The sequence below is a fragment of the Diachasma alloeum genome, unplaced genomic scaffold, assembly GCF_001412515.2.
Source record: "Diachasma alloeum isolate Michigan unplaced genomic scaffold, Dall2.0 Dall_scaffold_00277, whole genome shotgun sequence".
NCBI lineage: Eukaryota > Metazoa > Arthropoda > Insecta > Hymenoptera > Braconidae > Diachasma > Diachasma alloeum.
In genome coordinates this window covers 400,484-422,234 of record NW_021680416.1, presented here as the reverse complement: position 1 = coordinate 422,234, position 21,751 = coordinate 400,484, and the positions used below count along the sequence as shown (strand labels likewise).

Below are 21,751 nucleotides of genomic sequence, written 5' to 3'. Positions count from 1 at the left end.
AAAAAAAAACAATAATTGCATTTTTTATTTCAATAACGCATGAGTAAATAGGGATATGAACGCAGATTTAATATAGGCCCATAGAATTACGGGGACCGGCAAGGATTTGGAAAGTCTGAATGCAAGTCCTGCTTACACCTAACAAGTGCTGAAGTGGGACATAACCAGAGGTAGAAAGGTCTCGGAAGCACTTGGGAAGAGGCTTCCCAAGACCTATCCAGTTCTGAACGGAGAGACCTAAGTAGAATTTGTCAGGTCCAATTATTCGACTCGGGAGCTAAAACTATTTACCCCTCTCCCACCCCTCTGACACTAGACACGTAGAGTACAAAGAATAGGTCATATACCTCTGGTAAAACGAACGCGTTTCATGTTTTAATTTATTCGGCTCACGTTTTTCCAGTAGAGCCACTCGCCGTCATTCCAGAATAGAACAAAAGTATCTGCAACGTCGCATAGAGTGAGACAAAAATAACAGTACAGTACGTGCCTCGTTATTCTTCAGGATCTTCGGTAAAATCGACGGGGTCCAGTCGACCGGTAGCAGAAAGATAGACCAGTTTCAGCGTTCCTTCCCCCCGCGGCAATGAGGAAGTTGACCCCCTTTTCTTCGGTCCTTGTTCGACATTAATATCGATTGCCTTGCGTCTAGCTATTGGTTGGGTACATAGACGAGGAGTTATGGGTATATGGCCAGTGGAATATAACGCTGAGTCTAGTGCATCATCGCAGGAGGTAGCACGAACCGTTTCGAGTTGAGGATCGCCTCTGGTAGATACCTCTCCAAACAATGCAGACTAACTAATGCCATCATCTTCAATGTTTGACCTGAGAGGTATGACTCTTGAAATAGCCTGGAGGGGTTTACGACATGGATAGTTCTGCGATTTCTGTTTAGAAGAGGAGTCGTCATGCTAGTTGATTTCGAGTTGATGACGATTTGAAGCGGGGAGATACACACAAATATCTGATTGTCGAGGTAAAGCTTCTGGGTATTTTAGTGGAGTTGAGGAAGGGGATGAGAAGGATTGATACTGCCCACTGGGTGTAGGGGAGGGTGGGCCAAAATGGAACGCAGGGCAAAATGGAACGGTGCAAAAAACGAATATAGAGCGAAATTCAGACTTTTTTTTCACCATATGTGAGCTCAAAAATGTTGATTCGGGGTTAAGTCAGTGACATCAGTCTACTCTGTAGTAATCGCTATCTTGTAAGCTAAGGGAGATAGGAGAATTTTAATAGGGGCCTTTTTGTAGAGAATTTCAAGGGCTATAAAAAAGGTCATTATAAAAATTTTGCCATCTTCATTGCAAAAAAGATAATTCAAGGTGAAAAAACTGAAGAAAAATTTGATGTCTTTAAATTCAATTATAGAGTAATACACAATTATAGATAAATAAATAAAAGCTTTGGAATATTATTATTGTTCTATGAATAAATTGAATATTAAAAAAAGGTCCTACAGTTTTTGAAAACCAAAATTCACTACCGTTCCTTTTTGCCCCACTTTCCCCTTTTCTTGAAAATTAATAGAAATCTGGAAAGTTAAGGGAAATGAATTTTGGAATTTTCAATTGATTAAAAATTGAAAAATACATTATAGGATTTAGTTTACTAAAGTTTACTAATGTTTTGTTTGAAAATTCAGATGAGTTGAGGAATTCTCATCCTTCTGCTCTTCAAAAATTTCGAATTCCAATGAATTTTCATTATTTTTCCCCTGTATCGAAATCAGTCACTGTTTTGAAAATATTTAGACAACTGCTCATGAAATTTCAGTTTTCTTTCAACTATTTAGCCTACTAAAGGAGAGGAAAATGTCACATTTTATCTCAAATCATTCGTTCCGGTGTCATACACTGAGAGAAAAATCGTCATAATATCACAAAACTAATTTTTTTTGCCAAATATTTCATCTCTTGAGGAGAAATTTCTTGGGATAAGAATTTTTTGTACCGTTCCATTTTGCCCCGCCGTTCCATTTTGCCCCACAGTTCCATTTTGCCCCAACCTCCCCTATACATTCTGTGTTTTCATATAATTGATTATAGACTTGGAAGGAAGGAACGGCAGGTGATGAGTTTGAATCGAAGAATCATGAAGAGTTTATTATTCTGGTGAAAGACAGCAATGATTACACTCTGTACGGATGAAAATCTTCCTGTAGTGATAGAAAATGTATTAATTAGTTAGAATATGAATTGATTTCCAGAGTCAACTCGAAGATTCTGGAATCTTTGACCAGAGAGGTATTTATGGCTCGGATAGCTTTGCGATTTCTGTTTAGGAGAGGAATCGGCATGCTAGTTGATTCCGAGTTGATGGTGATTTGAAGCGGTGGGATACACACAAACATCTGATTATCGCTTCTGGCTATTTGGGTGAAGCCGAGGAAGGGGATGTAGGAGATGAGAAGGATTGATACTACTCCACTGGGTGTGTATTCTGTGTTTGGATATAATTGATTAAAGACTTGGAAGGAACGGCAGGTGATGAGTTTGAACCGAAGAATCATGAAGAGTTTACTATTCCGGTGAAAGACAACAATGATTACAGTCTGTAAGGATAAAAATCCGACTGTAGCGATAGTAAAATGTATTAATTAGTTAGAAGATGAATTGATTTTCAGAGTCAACTTGAAGATACTGATCCAAATAATAGACTAACTAATGACATCATCATTAATGTTTGACCCGAGAGGTATAACTCTTGGGATAGCTTGGAGGGATTTACGGCTCGGATAGCTTTGCGATTTTTGTTTAGGAATTGTCATGCTAGTTGACTCCGAGTTGATGATGGTTTGAAGCGTTGAGATACACACAAACATCTGAATGTCGCTTCTGGTGAAGCTGAGGAAGGGGATGGAACGAATAAGAGGGATTGATAGGACTCCACTGGGTGTATATTCTGTGTTTGGATATAATTGATTATAGACTTGGAAGCAAGGAACGGTACGTGATGAGTTTGAACTGAGGAATCATGAAGTATTCATCATTCTGGTAAAAAAGAACCATGATTGCAATCTGCATAGATGAAAATCTTCCTGTGGCGATAGTAAAATACTGATAGTTAGAATATGAATTGATTTTCAGAGTCGATTTCGAGGTACTGATCCAAATAATGGACTAACTAATGTTTTCAATGTTTGACTCGAATCTGTTTGGGTCCTCAATTATGATTCTTTGATAGAGATGAACAACTTCTTGTGCCAGTAGTTGAATGTATCAGTTACTTAGATACTGCCCGGAATTGTGCAGACTAACTAAAGCCATCATCTGCACTGTTCGTCAAAGAGTCATCGCTCCTGGCATGCCTTGGAGGGATTAACAATTTAATGGCTTTTTCGATTTCCGTTGAGAACAGAAGGAGTTGTCATGCTAGTTGAAGCGGAGTTGATGACGATTTGAAGCCGTGAAATGTACACAAATATCTAATTGTCATGATAGAGCTGCCGGCTAATCAAGGATTCCGAATCTCAGATCCCTTCACTTCCTTCACTTCACTTCCTCTCAAGTTTGTGGTTCCCCCCGCGGCGGGAGTGACTATGTCTCAACAATTGATGGAGCAACAAAGTTTGAAACTGTTTGTCGATCGAGATACTGGTCAACTGATCAAAACTCTTGATTCACTTTTGACAAGTGAGTACAGAGTCTAGACATCGATGTCTTTCATGTAATTCTGAAGTAGATCAAAACCATTGCTATTCAAGCGTGAACATTGGACTTCTGCAGGAGTAGTGCTCTAGCATATTAAACAGTTTGTTGAAAAACAGCGGGCACTTCACGCTCCCAATTTCAAAGTTTTAATGGAGACGGCTCATCTTCAACATTAACTCTCACTGCTTTGTGGCCTAATAGCATAAGCATCAGCAGAAAGCATGACTTTTGATGAGAATGAAACTGCTCTTGATTTGTTTGTGATATTTTTTAACGCAGTTGATAAATCCGTCTTGATTCGGCGAATCCTTGATTTTTGCGGAAAGAAGTGAATTTCATTATCTTTCATCCTACCATTCTTTCATAGTTGATATAATCGTAACACCGAACAGGCCTTGCATAAATTTTAAATGGAAATACGTAGAGAATCCAACTGTTCTTCTTCTATTCCTTGTGGAATAGAAGAAGACTCCAACTGTTCTTCTTCTATTCCTTGTGGTTAGACTGCTTTATTAGAAGTATGTACCATGACTTCAACTGTTGTTTCATGATTCCAGTCTCCAATTTTATCCCAGAAAATTAAATTCTTCACGGAACATTCTTTGATGTTCAAATTGGAGATTATCTTATTCCTGCGGGGGAGACTAAATCAAGGAATACAAACACTTGGCGGAGAATAAGGAAGCTGTTCCTAGACATGCTCTTTAATCAGCTCAACTAGACCGACACAAAGTCAGAGTAAATTGAATTCAACAAGGTGTGGGCGACGCTTACGGTTTCTCGCGTGAATTCAATTTGTGAAAAATCGAGGTGAGAATAAACAAAGAGCATTTTAATGTTCGGGTGATGTGGAAAATGAACGAAGTTAATTCGGGAGCTACGGCGTGTTTGTTGAACTCACCGTAACAGCTCATTTCATTGAATGGTATCGCCTGCAATCGTAGAATTCGTCTATGACTTTAAGGGATAAGGTAGCGAGGATCATGTGACGAAATGCGAATTCGAATTAGTCTGACACGAAACGAGCCATCTATATAAACGAGCAACAATCAACAACTCTGAGAGAAAATAAATTTTCTCATTGGACAAAATAATAATGGATTTCTCCAGTTTATTGATACCTGATCATGTTCATCGTAATTCTCATCAAATTGAATGAAGTTCGTCCTTAATGTGGGCATGTGATCAAAGCCGCACTGATGGAAAAGATTAGTTATTGTTAACGAATGGATTTGGTTGGAGACAAGAGTCTATTCGGTCTCACCAAATGTCCATTCGTTAATAGTTAACAAATATACGTTTGAGAAGCCTTATTTGACTCGACTTTCACTTTTTAAGTGAACTATTCGTAAAGTATTAACGAATATTCATTTGGTCAAATTCAACTCTACCATTCGTTAATAGTTAACGAATCTCGTTTGGAATAAATGAATCAGTCTATCAATGCGCTTGTGGCAAACATGATAGTTCTAGAGTATCCTCGGCTTAAGAACAATTCATTTGTGTAAGAATTATCTGCTGCATTTGAAAGAATATCAACGTGGCATGGGTTTGTTAGGATGTGAATTAAATTGCGAGAATACCATATTCTGCATTGAATTCTCAAGAGTTGTCAATTCTAAAGATCTGACCTCTGCAGAAAGATATTTGCAATTTATACTATACGCTAAATTGATTATTGTGCAGTTAATTTTCTTCGAATCAATTGAGTATTATGACGATTGGAGTGTAAATACTTTATAGCGTTACACCGAAAATATATAGTCCCTCCACCAATAGAACTGCGGGAAGTGAAACCAATTCTGTTTATTTTGGATATTGGGTTTTTGATTGCTTTCATCATTCTCGTCATCGAACAAAATTGTTATTCGTCAACGAGGAACTGATAAAATCGAAAAAGACGAAAAGTCTTGAAAAAAATGCATGATATTTCCCGCTTCAGCTTATGTACCCAGATCAGTTCTATATGAATATTACGTGTCATCAATCGATATAATTCATATTCTATGCAACAGGTGATAAACAGAATTGTAAGCTTACTGTGATATGTAAAACCCGTTTGTGATAAAAAATTGATGTGGTTCGTTTCTCTCTCCTGGCAGCTTTCAATATTTTTGTTACATATTTGAAATCTTCCAAAAATGTGAAAGGGACATTTGAGGGACATTTGGTATATTCCAAAAAAAAAAAACTTCAATGGAATCCAATTTGTGATCGAATAATGCCCATTGAAGAGCAACTCCTAGCGGCAAAAGGTAATTCAACGACATGGACATGGAAAAACAAAAGTTTTCGTGAAAATGCTCCTCATAAAGCTTAAAATGCACACCGGAAAATTGATGTAAATTAAACTTAACAAGATGCAATGTTGTTTGTATTTTTTCCGTGAATTCAATAGCTGATACACTCAATGAAAAGATACACGGAGAGAAATGTTCAATGAAAATTACGGAACTCACAATTCGCTCACCGATTACCGAATCGACTCAGAAAATTTAAGTGACGGTATCGTCATTTTTCACGGAATTACGGAAAAGATATGTAGTTGTTATTGAATATTTCTCTTCGTGCAATAAAAGTAAAGATGGAGCACTGGATGGCATTCCAGGAAAAAGAAAAAAAGTAAATAGGAGACGTTAAACAAGCTGAAAAAAAGAAAGTAAATACAAGTGCAGTTTGTCGGATACATAGTTGTACCTCGTTTCACAGAAATGAACTGCACTATGTTATCATTTCGAATTTCTCAATTTGTATATGACATCTGTATGCAAAAACATTAAAGTGAGGGTAGTCTGGGAGAATGCGAGTTCGAGTCAGTTTGTGACACGACCTCAACAATAAAACAATAATTGTTAATTCAGTAATTGTTAATTCTGGAAGGAAAATTAATTTCATCATCAAGCAACGGAAAAATGAAATTCTTTATATTATTGATATTATTGGGTAGCTCGAGTTTGATTTTCGTCAATTTAAAGGAAGCTCTTCATCATGGGCCTTTGATCAAGGACTTCTACGATAAGTATAAATCTGATGGAGTGTGGATAATATTGGGATCGAATAATTTATGTAAGTAAACACGGAAAAAACTATACCGGAATTGAGTACAAATATACTTGAATCAAGTATATTTTGTTTTCAATTGGGGGATGGGTATTTTAATTCGGAGATGATTCTTTTGTATCAGACCGGGTTGTAGCAAGCCCTCGTAAGTGTAATATAAGGATCTGACTCTCAGCGTCGGAATATTAGGGTCAGAATATGAAAGTAAAAAAAGTGGGTTCAGGCAATGAGGGTCTAAATATAAGTCATATATTATGCTTGGTCACCGTTTTTAGCCCTTATATGACCCTCATTACCGGACACCTACTTTTTTTACTTTTATATTCTGACCCTAATTTTTTTATTCTAATACCCTGACCCTCTTTTTTTAACCCTAACATTCTGACCCACACTCATTCACCTTTACATTCAGGCCCGCAATTTTTGACTCTAATATTCCAACCCTCATTTTTTAACCTCCATTTTTTGATCCTTATATTTTCACACTTAGTGTCTGAGCCTTATATTACACTTGAGAGCGCTTGGTACAACCCGGGCGGATACAAAATAATCATCCTCGAATTGAAATATCAATCCTCCATTCGAGTATAAAATATACTTGAATCAAGTATATTTTATTCTTGAAGTAGTATGCATATACTTGATTCTGGTATAAAATACACTGAATTCAAGTATATTATTTTCGGTGAAGAGGCGTGATAGGAATTCTTCAAACATTGAGAAAAACAAATATATTCTTCTGATGAGATTACATTTCAGTATTTGAAAAAACTACGATCTGGCATGGGGTAATTAAGATGCTCTCCAAAGAAGGAATATCGACACGGATTGCTGATTTCGATGCATTCAAATTTATGTTAAAGACCGTCAACGAAAACAATATGCGTCCACTTATTGTACTCGTGATGAATGCGATCGAAGAATTATGGACTTTTGAATCAATTGTCAAGAAATTCTATGCAGATTATACTACTTGGTTGATACTTTTTACGGGCGATAGTAGTCAAGATGTCTGCGGATTCTGTCGTAAACCGTATGGAAGTTTAGCAAATCCGAAGTTCAGTTCAAAAGTGTTCACTCTGTGCTGCGACTCAGAAGTAATTATGGAATGGCGGTATAGCGAGACAAATCGCAGCCGAAGATTGGAAGTTGGTCGACTCGTGGATGGAAATCAGGGAATTGTGTGGTCCTCCGATGAGTTGGATTATAATAGTAAATACTCAATGGATGGAAGAACATTGCGTGTTGTCGGAGTCAGGGTAAGAACTCTGAAAATTCTCCTTCCAAAGATCATCTCCAAACATGATTGCATAATTCTAGATGTCTATGTTGTTGCGGGAAAAAAATGGCAAGCTTTCGGGAATTCTAGGTGAATTGCTAATAGAATTGTCAAAGGCAATGAATTTCACGATATCAAAAATAATGTGGGAAGACGAATTCGGAGTATGGGATGCAGAGAAGTCGAATTGGACTGGAGCAATTGCAAGAATCCATCACCGAGAAGTTGACATTGGTGTCTCTAACTTCATTATGACTCTTCAGCGATACGATGCGGTTTCCTTTACAACCCCAATTTTGTTTGGACCACTAAAATTTCATTTCAAGAAACGCGATATTAATTACCTAACGTGGAATGCTTATTTCAAGGTACTGATCAATGATAGTGAGTTACTCTAGCTTTTCTCTCTCTATTATAACAATCCAAATTGACTTGACAAAATGACTTGACTTCTGGCGATGCAAATTTGGTACTCGAAATTGAAACGCCAAAATTAAGGGTCACAAGGGTCAAAATAAGGGTCGCGAGGATCATGACGGTCGAAATAAGGGTCACGAAGGTCATATTAATGGTCACGAGAATTAAATTACGAGTCAGATTAAGGGTCATAAGGATCATATTAAGAACCCTAATAAGGGTAACAAGGGTCAGATTAAGGGCCTAAATAGGTGTCAGCAGGATGAAGGGTCACAAGAGTCGGAGTAAGGGTACAAATGGGGGTAAAAAACCAAGGGTCAGAAACTAAGGGTCACCAGGGTCAAAATAAGAGTCATGGTGGTCAGAAATTAAGGGTTACAAGGATCAAAATGAGGGTCACGAGGAGCACAATGAGGATCAGAATGAGGGTCATATGGGGATCATAGGCCCACTGAGAGAAATTTCAATGGTAATTTCAACTACAAGGGAATTGTCAAAAAAGTAATAGTTACGGTAACAATAAACATTGTAGATTCAACTATAACATTAAAGTGAAAATTACACCATAATGACACTATTTGACATAGTAAATCGAAGGATGAATCCTAGTTTAATCTACAAAGTTTATTGCTACTGTAAATATAATTTCTTTGACAATTCCCTTCTAGTTGAAATTACCATTGAAATTTTTCTCAGTGTGGGGCTTTATAGATAGAATTCTAATGATTGATCATTCACTGACAGGCATTGGCAATAGACGTTTGGATGGCTACTATTGGTCTGATCCTGATAACGCCTATCTTGTTGACTCTCATCAGATACAGAAGAAGAGATCATTTTTTTCCTCTTCTCTTGGAACACTATTCATATATCTGGGGTATTTATTGTCAACAAAGCTTGCCAGGTGAGGATGCACGAAATTTTTCTATCCACTAAATTTTTCATGAGAAATATTCGGAATAGATTGCCCCAAAGGAACATCTCTGAGGATTATTTATTTATCGATATTGATATCGGCGATGGTCACGTTCGGCGGATATTCTGGATCGATGATCAGTAGCCTCACCGAGTATTCAGGTTCACCATTCAATACAATGGAAGATTTCATAAAAGATGGCTCTTATAAAATCATATTTTTAGATCCTACCCTGATCAATGATATATACACGGTAAACGCTAGTTCCAAAATACCACTTAACTGTCGATATCTAACTATCACTTGCAAATGAATGAAGTTTTGTTATCCCCATTCCATAGTTTCGAGACGTGAGTCTCAGGAAGAAAATGATGTCCCTTTTGAAACCATCCCATTCGCTCCCTAAAAACATTGAAGAAGCATTCCACCAGGTACTTCAAGCAACAGAGGAATCGTATTTTATGAATTTCAATTTATATTTAATATAATTGTGGGATATTTGCAGGTATGCAACGAGAGAGTAGCATTTTTCCTGGCCGATGTCATGAAGAAAGATGTAGTTAATGATATACCTTGTGAAATCTATTCCGTCGGGACTGGATCAATAGGAACCATAGCAATGATCGTGCCTTTGGGGAGCAGATATTTGGATCCTGTTAATTACCAGTAAGATCATTTTATGGGTGGTTTAGCAAATTATTGGTATGGTTTTAAACTGTTAAATTTTTCATTTTGTCGAGGCTCCTCATATGGTTTTCTTATGATTGAAAAGCCCTGAACAAATTTAGTTTTCATTTTTTTTTTCGATTTTGTTACGCACACTACTTAAATTTTTCCGTTCCGAGTTTTTGCCGAAATTTTTTTCAACTTCTAATATTCATTTTCGACAGAAATTTCTCATTCGTTCGACTGAGCATGGCTTCAATCCGGTCACTTAATCGGAACTGGCTAAAAATTGCCACCAAATTTGAAAAATGTGAATTGCGACTCTTTCCTCTTCGATTACCGATTTCTTCTTTTCTTACGCAAAGTCTTCACGAAATATATATAAAAAATCAGAGTGGATTCTCACTCAGATCTATTCGAAAAATAATTTCATCCTAGTTATGTTTTTGACAAATCTTATAATTTTTGGGTTTTTTAACTTCATTTAAAAATAAAGTATTTTCAATTTTTAAAGATAAGAAAATTATACAAGGAATTTCAACAAAATCAAAACTTTGGAAGTATAAAACTGTACCGATAATTTTGGCATAAAGAAACGAAGATAATAAATTGAAATGGAATTTTCACAAGTCTTCAACGGTTCAAACGCAATGGATTGTTAGAACGATTAAAGCATAAATACTTCAAGTTATCACAACGAAGAAGATCCAATCATCCACTAGTGACAGTGGAAGCAATCGTACCGATTCTGTTAATCTTAGCTGTTGGACTCTTGATCACCATTGTTATTTTCATCGCCGAACGACATGCTGCTCATGTGTTGGTAACGAAGTTACGTGATCGAAGAGAACTCAAGGTTTCTTTAAGAAAACGCAAGAGTTTTTCATTTCCAATGTACGACTATGTACCCTGAAAATTTGCGCGGGATTGAATGCAACTAAAATGAAGAGATCGTCATTAGAATAGTTATTATACACTGTAATATGAACTAGAAGTTCTATCAAACAGTCTCGCATAAGCAGTTTTGCCTAATCAGTCGTATGTGAAGGCCAGAGGGAGAAAAATCAAGATTTTCATGACTTTGCCAGTATTCCTTTAACATAGTAAAAATTTATACTATTCGAGGTATTTCTCGTCATTCAATCGTAAAAGTTGGACAAAAAATAGAGCGTTTTTAACGATTTTGGAAATTATTTTTTTTCCGTGCATTTTATACTATTTTGTCTGTTAAAAATTCCTGAGTCAAATCGTAAGAAATGACTTTCACATCCCGAACGTTTGGTCAAACTCAATCAAATTTCAAAGTTTTTTCAGTACGGCCCTCAATCAAGATACGCGATAGCGTATCGGTTATTATGTTCACATAGTAACTTTTAAATTTATATAATCTCTTCGTGGTCCGATATTGTGCACTCATTCCTTCTTCTGACTTTAAAAATCTGACTGCATTCAGATTTTGTCAAACATGAAAATACCATGTTTTTGAAAAAGGCTGCACAGTATACACAGCTTTCACAATCATAATCTGATGTAGTGGCTAATATTTAGTATTGTGATGAGAGCACATCTTTCCTTCATGTTATTGGAAATTTTTAAGATTCTGATATGTAATTTTCCCGTGGGATGTTTACTTGCTCATGAAAATAAAGCTTTAAATTGATGAAAGGAGATCATGCATTTATTAAGCCTCTGAGGAACTTCTGAAATATTTCTCTCTTTCTATTTTTAATATTTTCCCGACATATTTGATATTTTTCAAGAATGTGAAAAAATACTTAAGACGCTTGGAATATTCGACCGCATAACATATTTCATTGGAGTTGAATTTATGATGAAATAATTCCCATTGGAAAGCGTTTCCTAGCGACAAAGAGTAATTTAACAAAACAGTCGGAGAAAAACAAAAGTTTTCGTGAAAATGCTCCATAATTAGCTCAATTTGCCACCCGCAAAATTGATGTGAATTAAGTTTAACAAGGTGTAATATAGTTTATATTTTTTCTGTGAATTCAATAGTTGAGCCACTCAGTGAAGAGGTAATGAAAGTGACGAGAGAGCACCGGATCTCATTCCAGGAAAAGGAAAAAAAGTAAACAGAAAACGTTAAACAAACTGAAATAAAAGACAGTAAATACAGGTGTAATTTGTTGAACACATCACGGCAGCTGATTGCACAGAAATGAACTGCACTATATTATCGCTTAGAATTTCCCAATTTGTGTATGACGTCTGTATACCAAAAAATTAAAAAGTGAGGATAGTCCGAGAAAGCGAATTCGAGTTAGTTTGTGACAAGACCTCAACGATGAAACAACAATAATTGTTAATTCTGAAAGGAAAATTAATTTCCTCATCGCGCAACACCAAAATGAAATCCTCTGTATTATTGATGTTATTGGGTACCTCGAGTCTGATTTTCGTCAATTTGAATGGAGCCCTTCAACGTGGATCTTTGATCAAGCACGTATGCGATAGGTATAATTCTGACAAAGTATTGATAATATTGGGATCGAATAATCTATGTAAGTAAAGAAGACTGAGAGGAAGGTATTTATGGCGGAGTAGGCATGTAGGAGGTGAGACGGAGGGAGATTTATCGTTCTCTCGCAGAAAACCAATCGCTGAACAAAAGAAACGATATTTCAATTACAAATTTTCAATCTATTTCGACCATTTTTGTGTTCGAAAAATTTTTTTAATAACTTTTCTATTTTCTCCCACATATTTCAAGTCTTTTTTTTATTTTTCTACCTTGTCTTTTGGATAATTGGAAAATAATGAATTTGGATAGAAAAAGTGACAACGTCGTACCATTCGGAATACAAGTTGGCAACACTAATTCACTCAGCTGTTATGTTCCTTCCCATAGCGAAATGTATCATCACAAGTCCATTCGTATCTGCCGCGCTTACTCCTCAACCATTTCTAAACTCGACGTTGTCGCTATTCCAAGTTGCGCACGCAAAATTTCTATTCTTCATGATTTTTTTTAGTATCCCTTGTAAACAATTCTCCTAGGCCATTTGGATTATTTTTTTTAATGTTCCGGCATGAAAGCTCCAACCAAGTGCGAAATTTCAGGAAGATGGCGACTTTTTTTTCTGTTTTTAATTTTTTTCTCCAAATTCCCATAAAAACCCGTGAAAATTTCCGTGTTTCACTCATTCTCCTAGGCTCACTGGGATTTTGCATAGAAGTTTTGAAAAAAATAGGGCAAAACGGACCATTGAGACAAAATTTATAATTTTTGTTTTTGCTTCCGAATAAAGCAAATTCGAAGTCCTTTGTGGTTTGAGGTGATTAGCAAATCTGATCAAATTGCAGTTCAACGACACTTGTTGTCTATAAAACCCCTGTGACCGTTATGATCCAAGAAACTCACTTTTAATTCAACACATTCAGTGTTTCTGATTTGAAGGAAAGAAAAAAAACAAAAATTACCAATTTTCTGTCAGTGGTCCATTTTGCCCTCCAGGTCCGTTTTGGCCTACCCTCCTCTATGAAAAAAATCAATTTCTTGACTTCTTTCGACCTTCCCTGACTACGCCATAAATACCTTACCATTGACAAAAAAAAATTCTTCTGATGAGATTACATTGCAGTATTTGAAAAATCTACGATCTGGTATGGGGTAATTAACACGCTCTCAAATGACGGAATATCGACAAGCATTGTCGATTTCAATGCACTCAACTTATCCCTAAAGACTGTCAATGCAAAGAATATGCACGTACTTATTGTACTCGTGCTGGATACTATCGAAGAATTGAAGAATTTCGAATCAATTGCTGAGGGATTGTACACAAGTTATGCTATTTGGTTGATACTTTTCACGAGCGACAGTAGTCAAGATCTCTGTGAATTCTGTCGTAAACCGCATGGAAATTTATCAAACCCGAAATTCGGTCAAAAAGTGCTCACTTTATGCTGCCACTCGAATGTAATTATGGAATGGAGGTATAGCGAGACAAATCGCATCCGAAGACTGGAAGTTGGTCGACTCATGGATGGAAAACCTGGAATTGTGTGGTCCTCGGATGAGTTGGATCATAACCGCAAATACTCAATGGATGGAAAAACATTTCGCGTTATCGGCGTCAAGGTAAGAACTTTGAAAATTCTCCTTACAAAGATCACCTCAAAACATGATTGTACAATTCTAGACATCCATTATGTTGTGGGAAGAAGATGGTGTGTTTTCGGGAATCCTAGGTGAATTGTTAACGGAATTATCTCAAGCAATGAATTTCACGTTATCAAAAATAATCTGGGAACATGATTACGGAATATGGAATCCAAAGACGTCCAATTGGACGGGAGCAATTGGAAGAATCCATCGACGAGAAGCTGACATTGGTGTTTCTGATTTCTTTATGACTACTCAACGATACGCTGCGGTTTCGTTTACTTCTCCAATTTTTTTTACACCATTGAAATTGCATTTTAAGAAACGCCATGCTGATAATTTAACATGGAATGCTTATTTCAAGGTTCTGATCAACAATAAATAGTCACTAGTCTTCTTATGGATGAAATTCTAATGATTGATTGTTCACTGACAGGCGTTAACAATAGACGTCTGGGTGGTTATTCTTGGTCTGATCCTGATAACGCCTCTGTTGCTGACTCTCATTAGATACAGAAGAAGAGATAATTTTTTTGCTTTTCTCTTTGAACACTATTCATATGTCTGGGGTATTTACTGTCAACAAGGCGTGCCAGGTAATGATCCCCGAAATTTTCCTGTCTGCTAAATTACTTATGAGAAATATTTCCAATAGTGTGTCCCCAAGGAATATCTCCGAGGATTATTTATTTATCGATATTGATGTCGGCGATGGTCACCTTAGGCGCATATTCTGGATCGATGATCAGTACCCTTACCGTGTCTTCAGATTCAACGTTCAATACAATGGACGAATTCGTGGAAGGCGGCTCTCATAAACTCATAGTTTTAGATCGTACCCTGGTCACTGATTTGTATAAGGTAATCACCGATATCTCTCTATATTCTGTAAATCCGAGTCGACTTCTGGTGATGAAAATTTGGTATTCGAAATGAAGACTCCAAAATTAAGGGTCACAAGGGTCAAAATAAGGATCATGAGGGTCAGAATACGGGTCACGAGGGTAAAAAAGGGTCACAAGGGTCAGAATACTTGTCCCGTGGGTCAAAATGAGGGTCACGAGAGATATAATAAAGGTCAAATTAAGGATCCAAATAAGGGTCAGATCAAGGATGACAAAGATTAAGGGTCCAAAATAAGGGTAATGGGGGTCAAAAACCAAGGATCAGAAACTAAGGGACGCCAAGGTCAAAATAAGGGTCACGACGGGTATAATGAGGGTCAGATTAAGGGTCACAAGGACCAGAATACGGATCATGACGGTCATATACGGATCATACGGGAACCATATGGGGGTCATATCGGGGTTGACGAGCGGAGCGAGCAGGGGGCGCAGCCCTCTAGTTTCCAACATAATACTTGAGCGTCGATACTATCTTTCACAAATGAATTAAGTTTTATTATTATCATTTCGTAGTTCACTGACGAGAGGATGAGGATGAAAATGATGTCCCTTTTGAAACCAGAGCATTCGCTCCCTCAAAGCATTCATGAAGCATTCTACCAGGTATTTTAAAAAGCAAATAAATCGTCTTTTACAAATTTCAATTTTCAGGATAATTTCAACATAACTTTGTGATGTTTACAGGTATGCAGGGAGAAAGTAGCATTTTTCACGGTCGAAGCCACGAAGACAGCTTTACTCAATCGAATACCTTGTGAAATTTCATCCGTTCAGACTGGAGTAATAGGAACCGCAGGAATGATCATGCCGTTGGGGAGCAAATATCGGACTGCTCTCAATCACCAGTAAGATTAATTTATAAACAAATTGGTAATGGTAATAAAAAAATAATTAATTGAAATGGTATTTTTTTAAGTCTTCAGCAGTTAAAACGCATAGGATTATTACAACGGTTGGAGCATAAGTACTTAAGGCAGTTTGAACGAGGAAAATCAGGTCATCCACCAGTGACAGTGGAACGAGTTGTACCGATTTTGTTCGTTTTAGCTATTGGATTCTTGATCGCCGTTATCATTTTCACCGTTGAACGAAATGTTCATTTGTCTGCAACGATCTCACGTGACCGCAAAAGACGGAGGGTGCTTTCAGGAAAGTGCAAGACTTTTTCGTTTCCAACGTAAAACTATGTGCCCTGAAAGTTTGCGTGGGAGTGAATACAAATCATATGAAGAGATCGTCATTAGAATAGCTATTATACACTATGATCTAAAATAGTCGTTAGCAGATTTCCCTTGATAGGATTATCTGGAATGTTTCTGCTTGCAATAATTGTATATGAGGTACTCCGTGCCAAATGAGTCAAGGGCTGACCCTCACCCTTTTGGAATAATCTCAATTTTTTCTGCAATTGGGGGACTAGGAAAATTATCTCTCAGTTTTTTCAGATTTTTTCGACAACCCATTTCGGAGATGATTTTTTTTTGTTTCAAATAAAAAAATTTTGGGTAATTTTTTTTTTCAATCACTAAGTGCTCATAATACCGACACTATGTCAAGCACTTTGTCAAGCACTTTGTCAAGTCATTCGTAAAAAAAATTACTTTTCGCTAGCGAGATGAAACTCATAAAATTACTTCGAGAGTCCGTTCTGGCCCTCGTTTTTTTTTACCGAGCCTCAAACTTTTCACAAGTTGAAACTTCATAAGTTAGTACAACCGAAGATTCCAAAGGAAAAACATCAAGACAACGCTAAGTTCTGATCTCGCCTTTAAACCAAATATCTGTTTTAGTATTAAGTGTTTTGTAGAATACAATAGTTACTTGTTGTATATCTTGTGAATCAATCTAATGTCATTTATCTTATACATCAGCATTTTATTTTATTAATTATACAATGAGTTTGAGTGAATTGTGGTTAATTATTGAAATCCCGTTCCTTTAACTTTTAACTCAGTTGCTTTCGAGTGACTTATCGTCAGCAACAGTACAACAGATATTATTGGCGTACCACGGAGTATATCTGGACCTTATACCTCAGGGAAGGGTCACTTTAAAATTTATTCGACTATCGCGTCAATTACCCCGTACAGATACGATGTTCTTAAGATACTCTGTATGTTTATGTGTGTTTTAAACATTGAAACCTCTTCCGAAAATAATTTGAGTGCGACTGCTTTCCATAATTTAGTAGAGCAGTACTTATAATTAAAACAACTTTTCCATGGCAACAGAATCATTTTCAATTCGTTTTTGTTATTATGAGAAAAACAATAAATACAAACGAATAAAAATAATTTTTCCCAATTCAGAGTTGGCCTTCACAAGATAAGTGTAACTGAAATCCAACCGGTTAAAACATACGTTCATAATTTTCTGGATGCATGCAATACCTCAACATTTGCTGAAAAATAAACGAAAAATGTAAACAAAGTACCTTATCTCATACCACGAAAACGGAAAAGTAAATAGGAAAATTTGTTAAATAAATGGAAAAAAGGGAAAGAAAGGTAAAATTACATGTACATTGTTGGACGCGTCGCAACCTCATTTTTCCAGAATCAGCTGCATCGAACCTGCACTTAGAGTGAGACGTACATAAAGTTATAAAAGGGCATGGATCGGTCTAGGGAATGTTATTTGGAATCCGCTTCAGCGACGACCTCACCGCTCTTACACTACGTGTGCAACCCATCAAATATACCAATTACTGTATAAAATTGAACACAGGCAAAAAATCAGATACGAGTGTGACAAAAATCAGTTGAGCTATTCGACGAGTAAAAGATGCAGTTTTTCATCTTCTTAATATTATTATGTACCTCCAGTGTGATTATTGTCAAATTGAATGAGGCTCATTTCTATGGACCTGCGATTAAGGCCGTTCATGATAAATTTGAAGCTAATGGAGTGGCGATCACAGCGGGAATAAACCACCTATGTAAGCAAAATTGCTGAAGTTCAAAAACTATTCCATTTTCCATTAAACTAGATACTCATTTTCAAAATTGATTGCAGCATTTGAACAATTAACAGTTTGGCATGAGACATCTAGGTTTTTATCGAATGAAGGGATATCAACACTCATCGTTAGCTTTCAGCAATTGAGAGACATATGGAAAACTCAGCCCACTTATACTACAAGCTCGCTAATCGTGATCGCGTTTGAGACATTTGAAGAATTGCATACTTTCGAATTAATCATTAAAACATTTCACATGAATTATGCTGTTTGGTTGATATTTTTCATGAGAGATGCTGACCGGGAAGTCTGTCACTTTTGCCGCAATCCGCACGGAACCATAGCAAATCTGAAGTTCGGTACAAGAATCCTTATCTCATGCTGCGACTCAAACATGATTGAAGAATGGTGGTCTATCGGAGAAAACCTTCCCAAAAGGCAGGAAATTGGGCGATTAATGGATGAAAATTTTACGATTTCGTGGTTTTCGGATGAGTTGATGAACGGCGATAAATATTCACTGAAGGGAGCCTCATTGCGCATAACCGCCGTCACGGTATACAGACTGATACAATTTTTATTTCAAAAAACGTTTACCACTCTTGTTGATTTCAGCAATCAGTTTTCTTTAGAAAGAAAGATGGGCAGATTTATGGATTCCTAGCTGAATATTTGAAGGAACTATCTCGAGCAATGGATTTCAAGGTATCGGAAATAATCTGGGAAGAAGACTTCGGTGTTTGTATTACAGGAAGTTCAGATTGCACTGGTAGTATTGGAAGAGTTCAGCGAGAAGAGGTAGATCTGGGTGTTGCTGCCTTTTCTGCGACTGTTGAACGACACAATTTAGTTGATTTTACGCTTCCCATTATAACTGGAAATTATGAAATATATTTCAGTAAATACGACGTTATTAACGTAAGGTGGAACGCGTATTTCAAGGTACTCATCATGATGGGGCAACTCAGCTCCTTTTTACTTTTCCATGAATAGATTTTTTGACCATTGATCATTTAATAATAGCCATTCGCAGCGGATGTTTGGATTGTTATCATTTGTTCAATACTGATGACGGCTATATTCTTCACTCTTATCAGATACAAGAGGGAATCTCCGTTTTTTCCGCTTTTCGCTGACCATTATCTTCATATGTGGGGAATTCTTTGTCATCAAAGCGTGCCAGGTAAAAGCAGATGGAATTTTGCAATTAACAAGATTTTTAATGAAGGCACCCAAAGAAAAATGTACTTTTCACCAGAACAGTACATTTCTTCTAAATGTTTTTTCACCAGTACCGACCGGTACTTGGGGGAAGTTCACTTGTGCAAATTTTGAAAAATACTTGTCCCAAGTACTTTTGTATCTTTAAGTGAAGTACCACCTCTACCGATCCAGTAGAAATAGTACTGGGAGGAAGTAGCTTCACTACTTTCTGCTAGTATTTTTAGAACTTTTCATGAGTACCAAAGGTACTGATAAAAAGGAATTATTGAACTTCTCTCAAGTACTTTTATGACTTAATTTCAGCACTTTCAATTGATCACTTCATTGAATGAATTGTGTAGGAAAAACCAATAGATTGTGATTTTTATGAGTGCTTTCCAAACCGAATTGATTTCCCATTTTGAGAATCGTAAATTACGTTTTTGAAAACGTGAATTACCATTTCAAAAACGTATTTTCCTTTCAGATTTTTCTGTGTTCGTTTGTGGTCCACCATTTGGATCTTCATTTGTAATCTTGAATGAATTCCTGAAAAAAATTATGAGTACTGGATTTGAGTACTATTACTACTCATATTGAGTTCTGTTGGTACTTTTGAAAAGTAGCAGCCAGGTACTCAGTACAAGTACTTTTAGGTTTCTGGAGAAAAGGCAAATTTTTTACTTCCTCGAAGTCACAAAATAACTGGCTGCAAGCATCATGGGTCAAGTACCTGGGTACTGGTGAGAAGTACGGAGGTGCTTGTTGCAAGTACTTTTTCACTTGTCCCAAGTAACAAAAAAAAAATCAAAAAAAAATTGCCTTTTCTCCAGAAACCTCTTGGTACTGGGTAAAAGTACTTTTTGTACTGATCAGAAGTAATTAGTTTTTTTGAATGGGACTTTCTGTATAGCATTTCCCAGGGAGGCTCCTTTAAGAATTGTCTATTTGACGATGGCGCTATCAGCACTCGTCATCTCAAGCACGTATGCTGCGTCGCTGACCAGCACCCTCACGTTATCTTTGTATTCACCCTTCAATACAGTAGAGGAATTTGTGGAAGATGGCACGTATGAACTCATCGTGTTGGACAGCGCTCTCATCAATGATATGTATAAAGTAATTGATATTTCTTACTGATATTTTCAATCTTGTATTTTAATTTCCGACATCAATGACATCATTGATTGATATCTTCATTATCATTTCACAGTTCTCCGACAAAAAACTCAAGAAGAAGATGCTGTCTCTTTTGAGATCAGAAGATTCGCTTCCTAAGAGCCCTCAGGAAGCATTTGAAGAGGTATTAATAATCATGACAGTATATTTACATACAGATACGAATCGTTAATTATATTTATAGGGAACTGGTTTGTCAACCAATTATCTCGTTAAAAAATTTCAGGTATGCAGAACGAGAGTAGCTTTCTTTACGCACGAAGCTACGAAGAAAGCTCTATTCGATTTGATACCTTGTGAAATTAGTTTCATAAGGATTAATATCACGAACCCCATGTCAATGATCACCCCTCGGGGCAGCAAATACACGGAAATCATTAACCATCAGTAAGTTAAATTTCCGAGCAAGAATTAAAATTTCATTGTGGTGACTGGAGAATAACTAATGGAAACGAAACATTTTCCAGTATCTGTCAATTCAAAGAGGTCGGATTATTGCGACGATTGGAAAACAAGTATTTCATAAAGATGGAAAACGACCAAACTGTGCATGCGCCAATCAGCCTTCAAGCAGTTAAATCAATTTTTATGATTTTGGTAACTGGTTGTTTGCTTGCCTCCATCATTTTCATCATCGAATTGAAATTATATACGTATTGCAAGAATTTATGTGATCAAAGAAGGCGGAAAACGCTTTTGGGAAAACGGGGGAAATTTCCCTTCTCAATGTACAATTTTGTTATTCGAAAATTTCCATAGAATTGAAGTCGATTCGTACAAACCGAATCTTTTCGTCGAAAAGGTTTCTTTCCGTAAACTTTCGAAGAATACTGCACTCATTTGTTTTTTTTCGCCACCGAAATATTTGCTATGATAATATCGTGTTAGTAGAATTCCAATTGAAATTTGAGAAATAGAGATGAGAACTCATTCTCAATGGCATCAACAGGGTCACAGGAAGGGTCAGAATCACGGACGTCTCCTGAATTTTTAACCTCCTTATTTTTTCTATTATATAGAGAAAAATAATTCAGTAGCGAAGTGGTAGAACGGTTTAAGTCCACCTATTTCCCAGTCAGTGTTACCAGATCGTGACGTTACCCCATTTAAAATTGTACAGGTTTGGTTGCAAATCGTCAGAATCTGGCAACCCTGCTCCCAGTTGAGTTTTTGAGGAATATTTCCAAATCTAAGGGAGATAGCGAAATTTTCGTAATTACATTTATTGTAGCACTGGATTGGCCCTACAAAAAATGTTATAACAACAATTTTGCTATCTCCCTTAGATTCCGAGATATTCATTGAAAACTGGTCGATGGTTAAAATTAACTTGTATCTTTTTACCACTTCGCTACTGAATTGTAACATTGTTCCTACGAAGATTT

General features: G+C 36.7%; 4 protein-coding genes across 6 annotated transcripts in view; 3 read left to right on the top strand and 1 right to left on the bottom strand.

The window, feature by feature from the left end:
• The window catches only part of LOC107038124 (venom dipeptidyl peptidase 4), a 567,343-nt gene that overhangs the window by 384,660 nt on the left and 160,932 nt on the right, over window positions 1-21,751 (bottom strand). The window lies entirely within an intron of this gene.
• On the top strand, window positions 6,569-10,907 carry LOC114841215 (probable glutamate receptor). Its single transcript, XM_029126103.1, has 8 exons — window positions 6,569-6,722; window positions 7,476-7,975; window positions 8,037-8,363; window positions 9,157-9,316; window positions 9,376-9,581; window positions 9,670-9,759; window positions 9,834-9,994; window positions 10,625-10,907. Exons 1-8 carry the CDS (start codon window positions 6,569-6,571, stop codon window positions 10,905-10,907), a joined length of 1,881 nt encoding a protein of 626 aa, XP_028981936.1.
• On the top strand, window positions 12,363-16,206 carry LOC114841216 (probable glutamate receptor). The gene is made up of 8 exons (XM_029126104.1): window positions 12,363-12,516; window positions 13,597-14,096; window positions 14,158-14,484; window positions 14,557-14,716; window positions 14,776-14,981; window positions 15,539-15,628; window positions 15,710-15,870; window positions 15,942-16,206. The coding sequence occupies exons 1-8, from the start codon at window positions 12,363-12,365 to the stop codon at window positions 16,204-16,206; spliced, it is 1,863 nt and encodes a 620-aa protein (XP_028981937.1).
• LOC114841214 (glutamate receptor ionotropic, kainate 2-like) lies at window positions 17,810-21,125 on the top strand. The gene is made up of 8 exons (XM_029126102.1): window positions 17,810-17,963; window positions 18,041-18,540; window positions 18,600-18,926; window positions 19,008-19,167; window positions 20,101-20,306; window positions 20,401-20,490; window positions 20,593-20,753; window positions 20,834-21,125. Exons 1-8 carry the CDS (start codon window positions 17,810-17,812, stop codon window positions 21,123-21,125), a joined length of 1,890 nt encoding a protein of 629 aa, XP_028981935.1.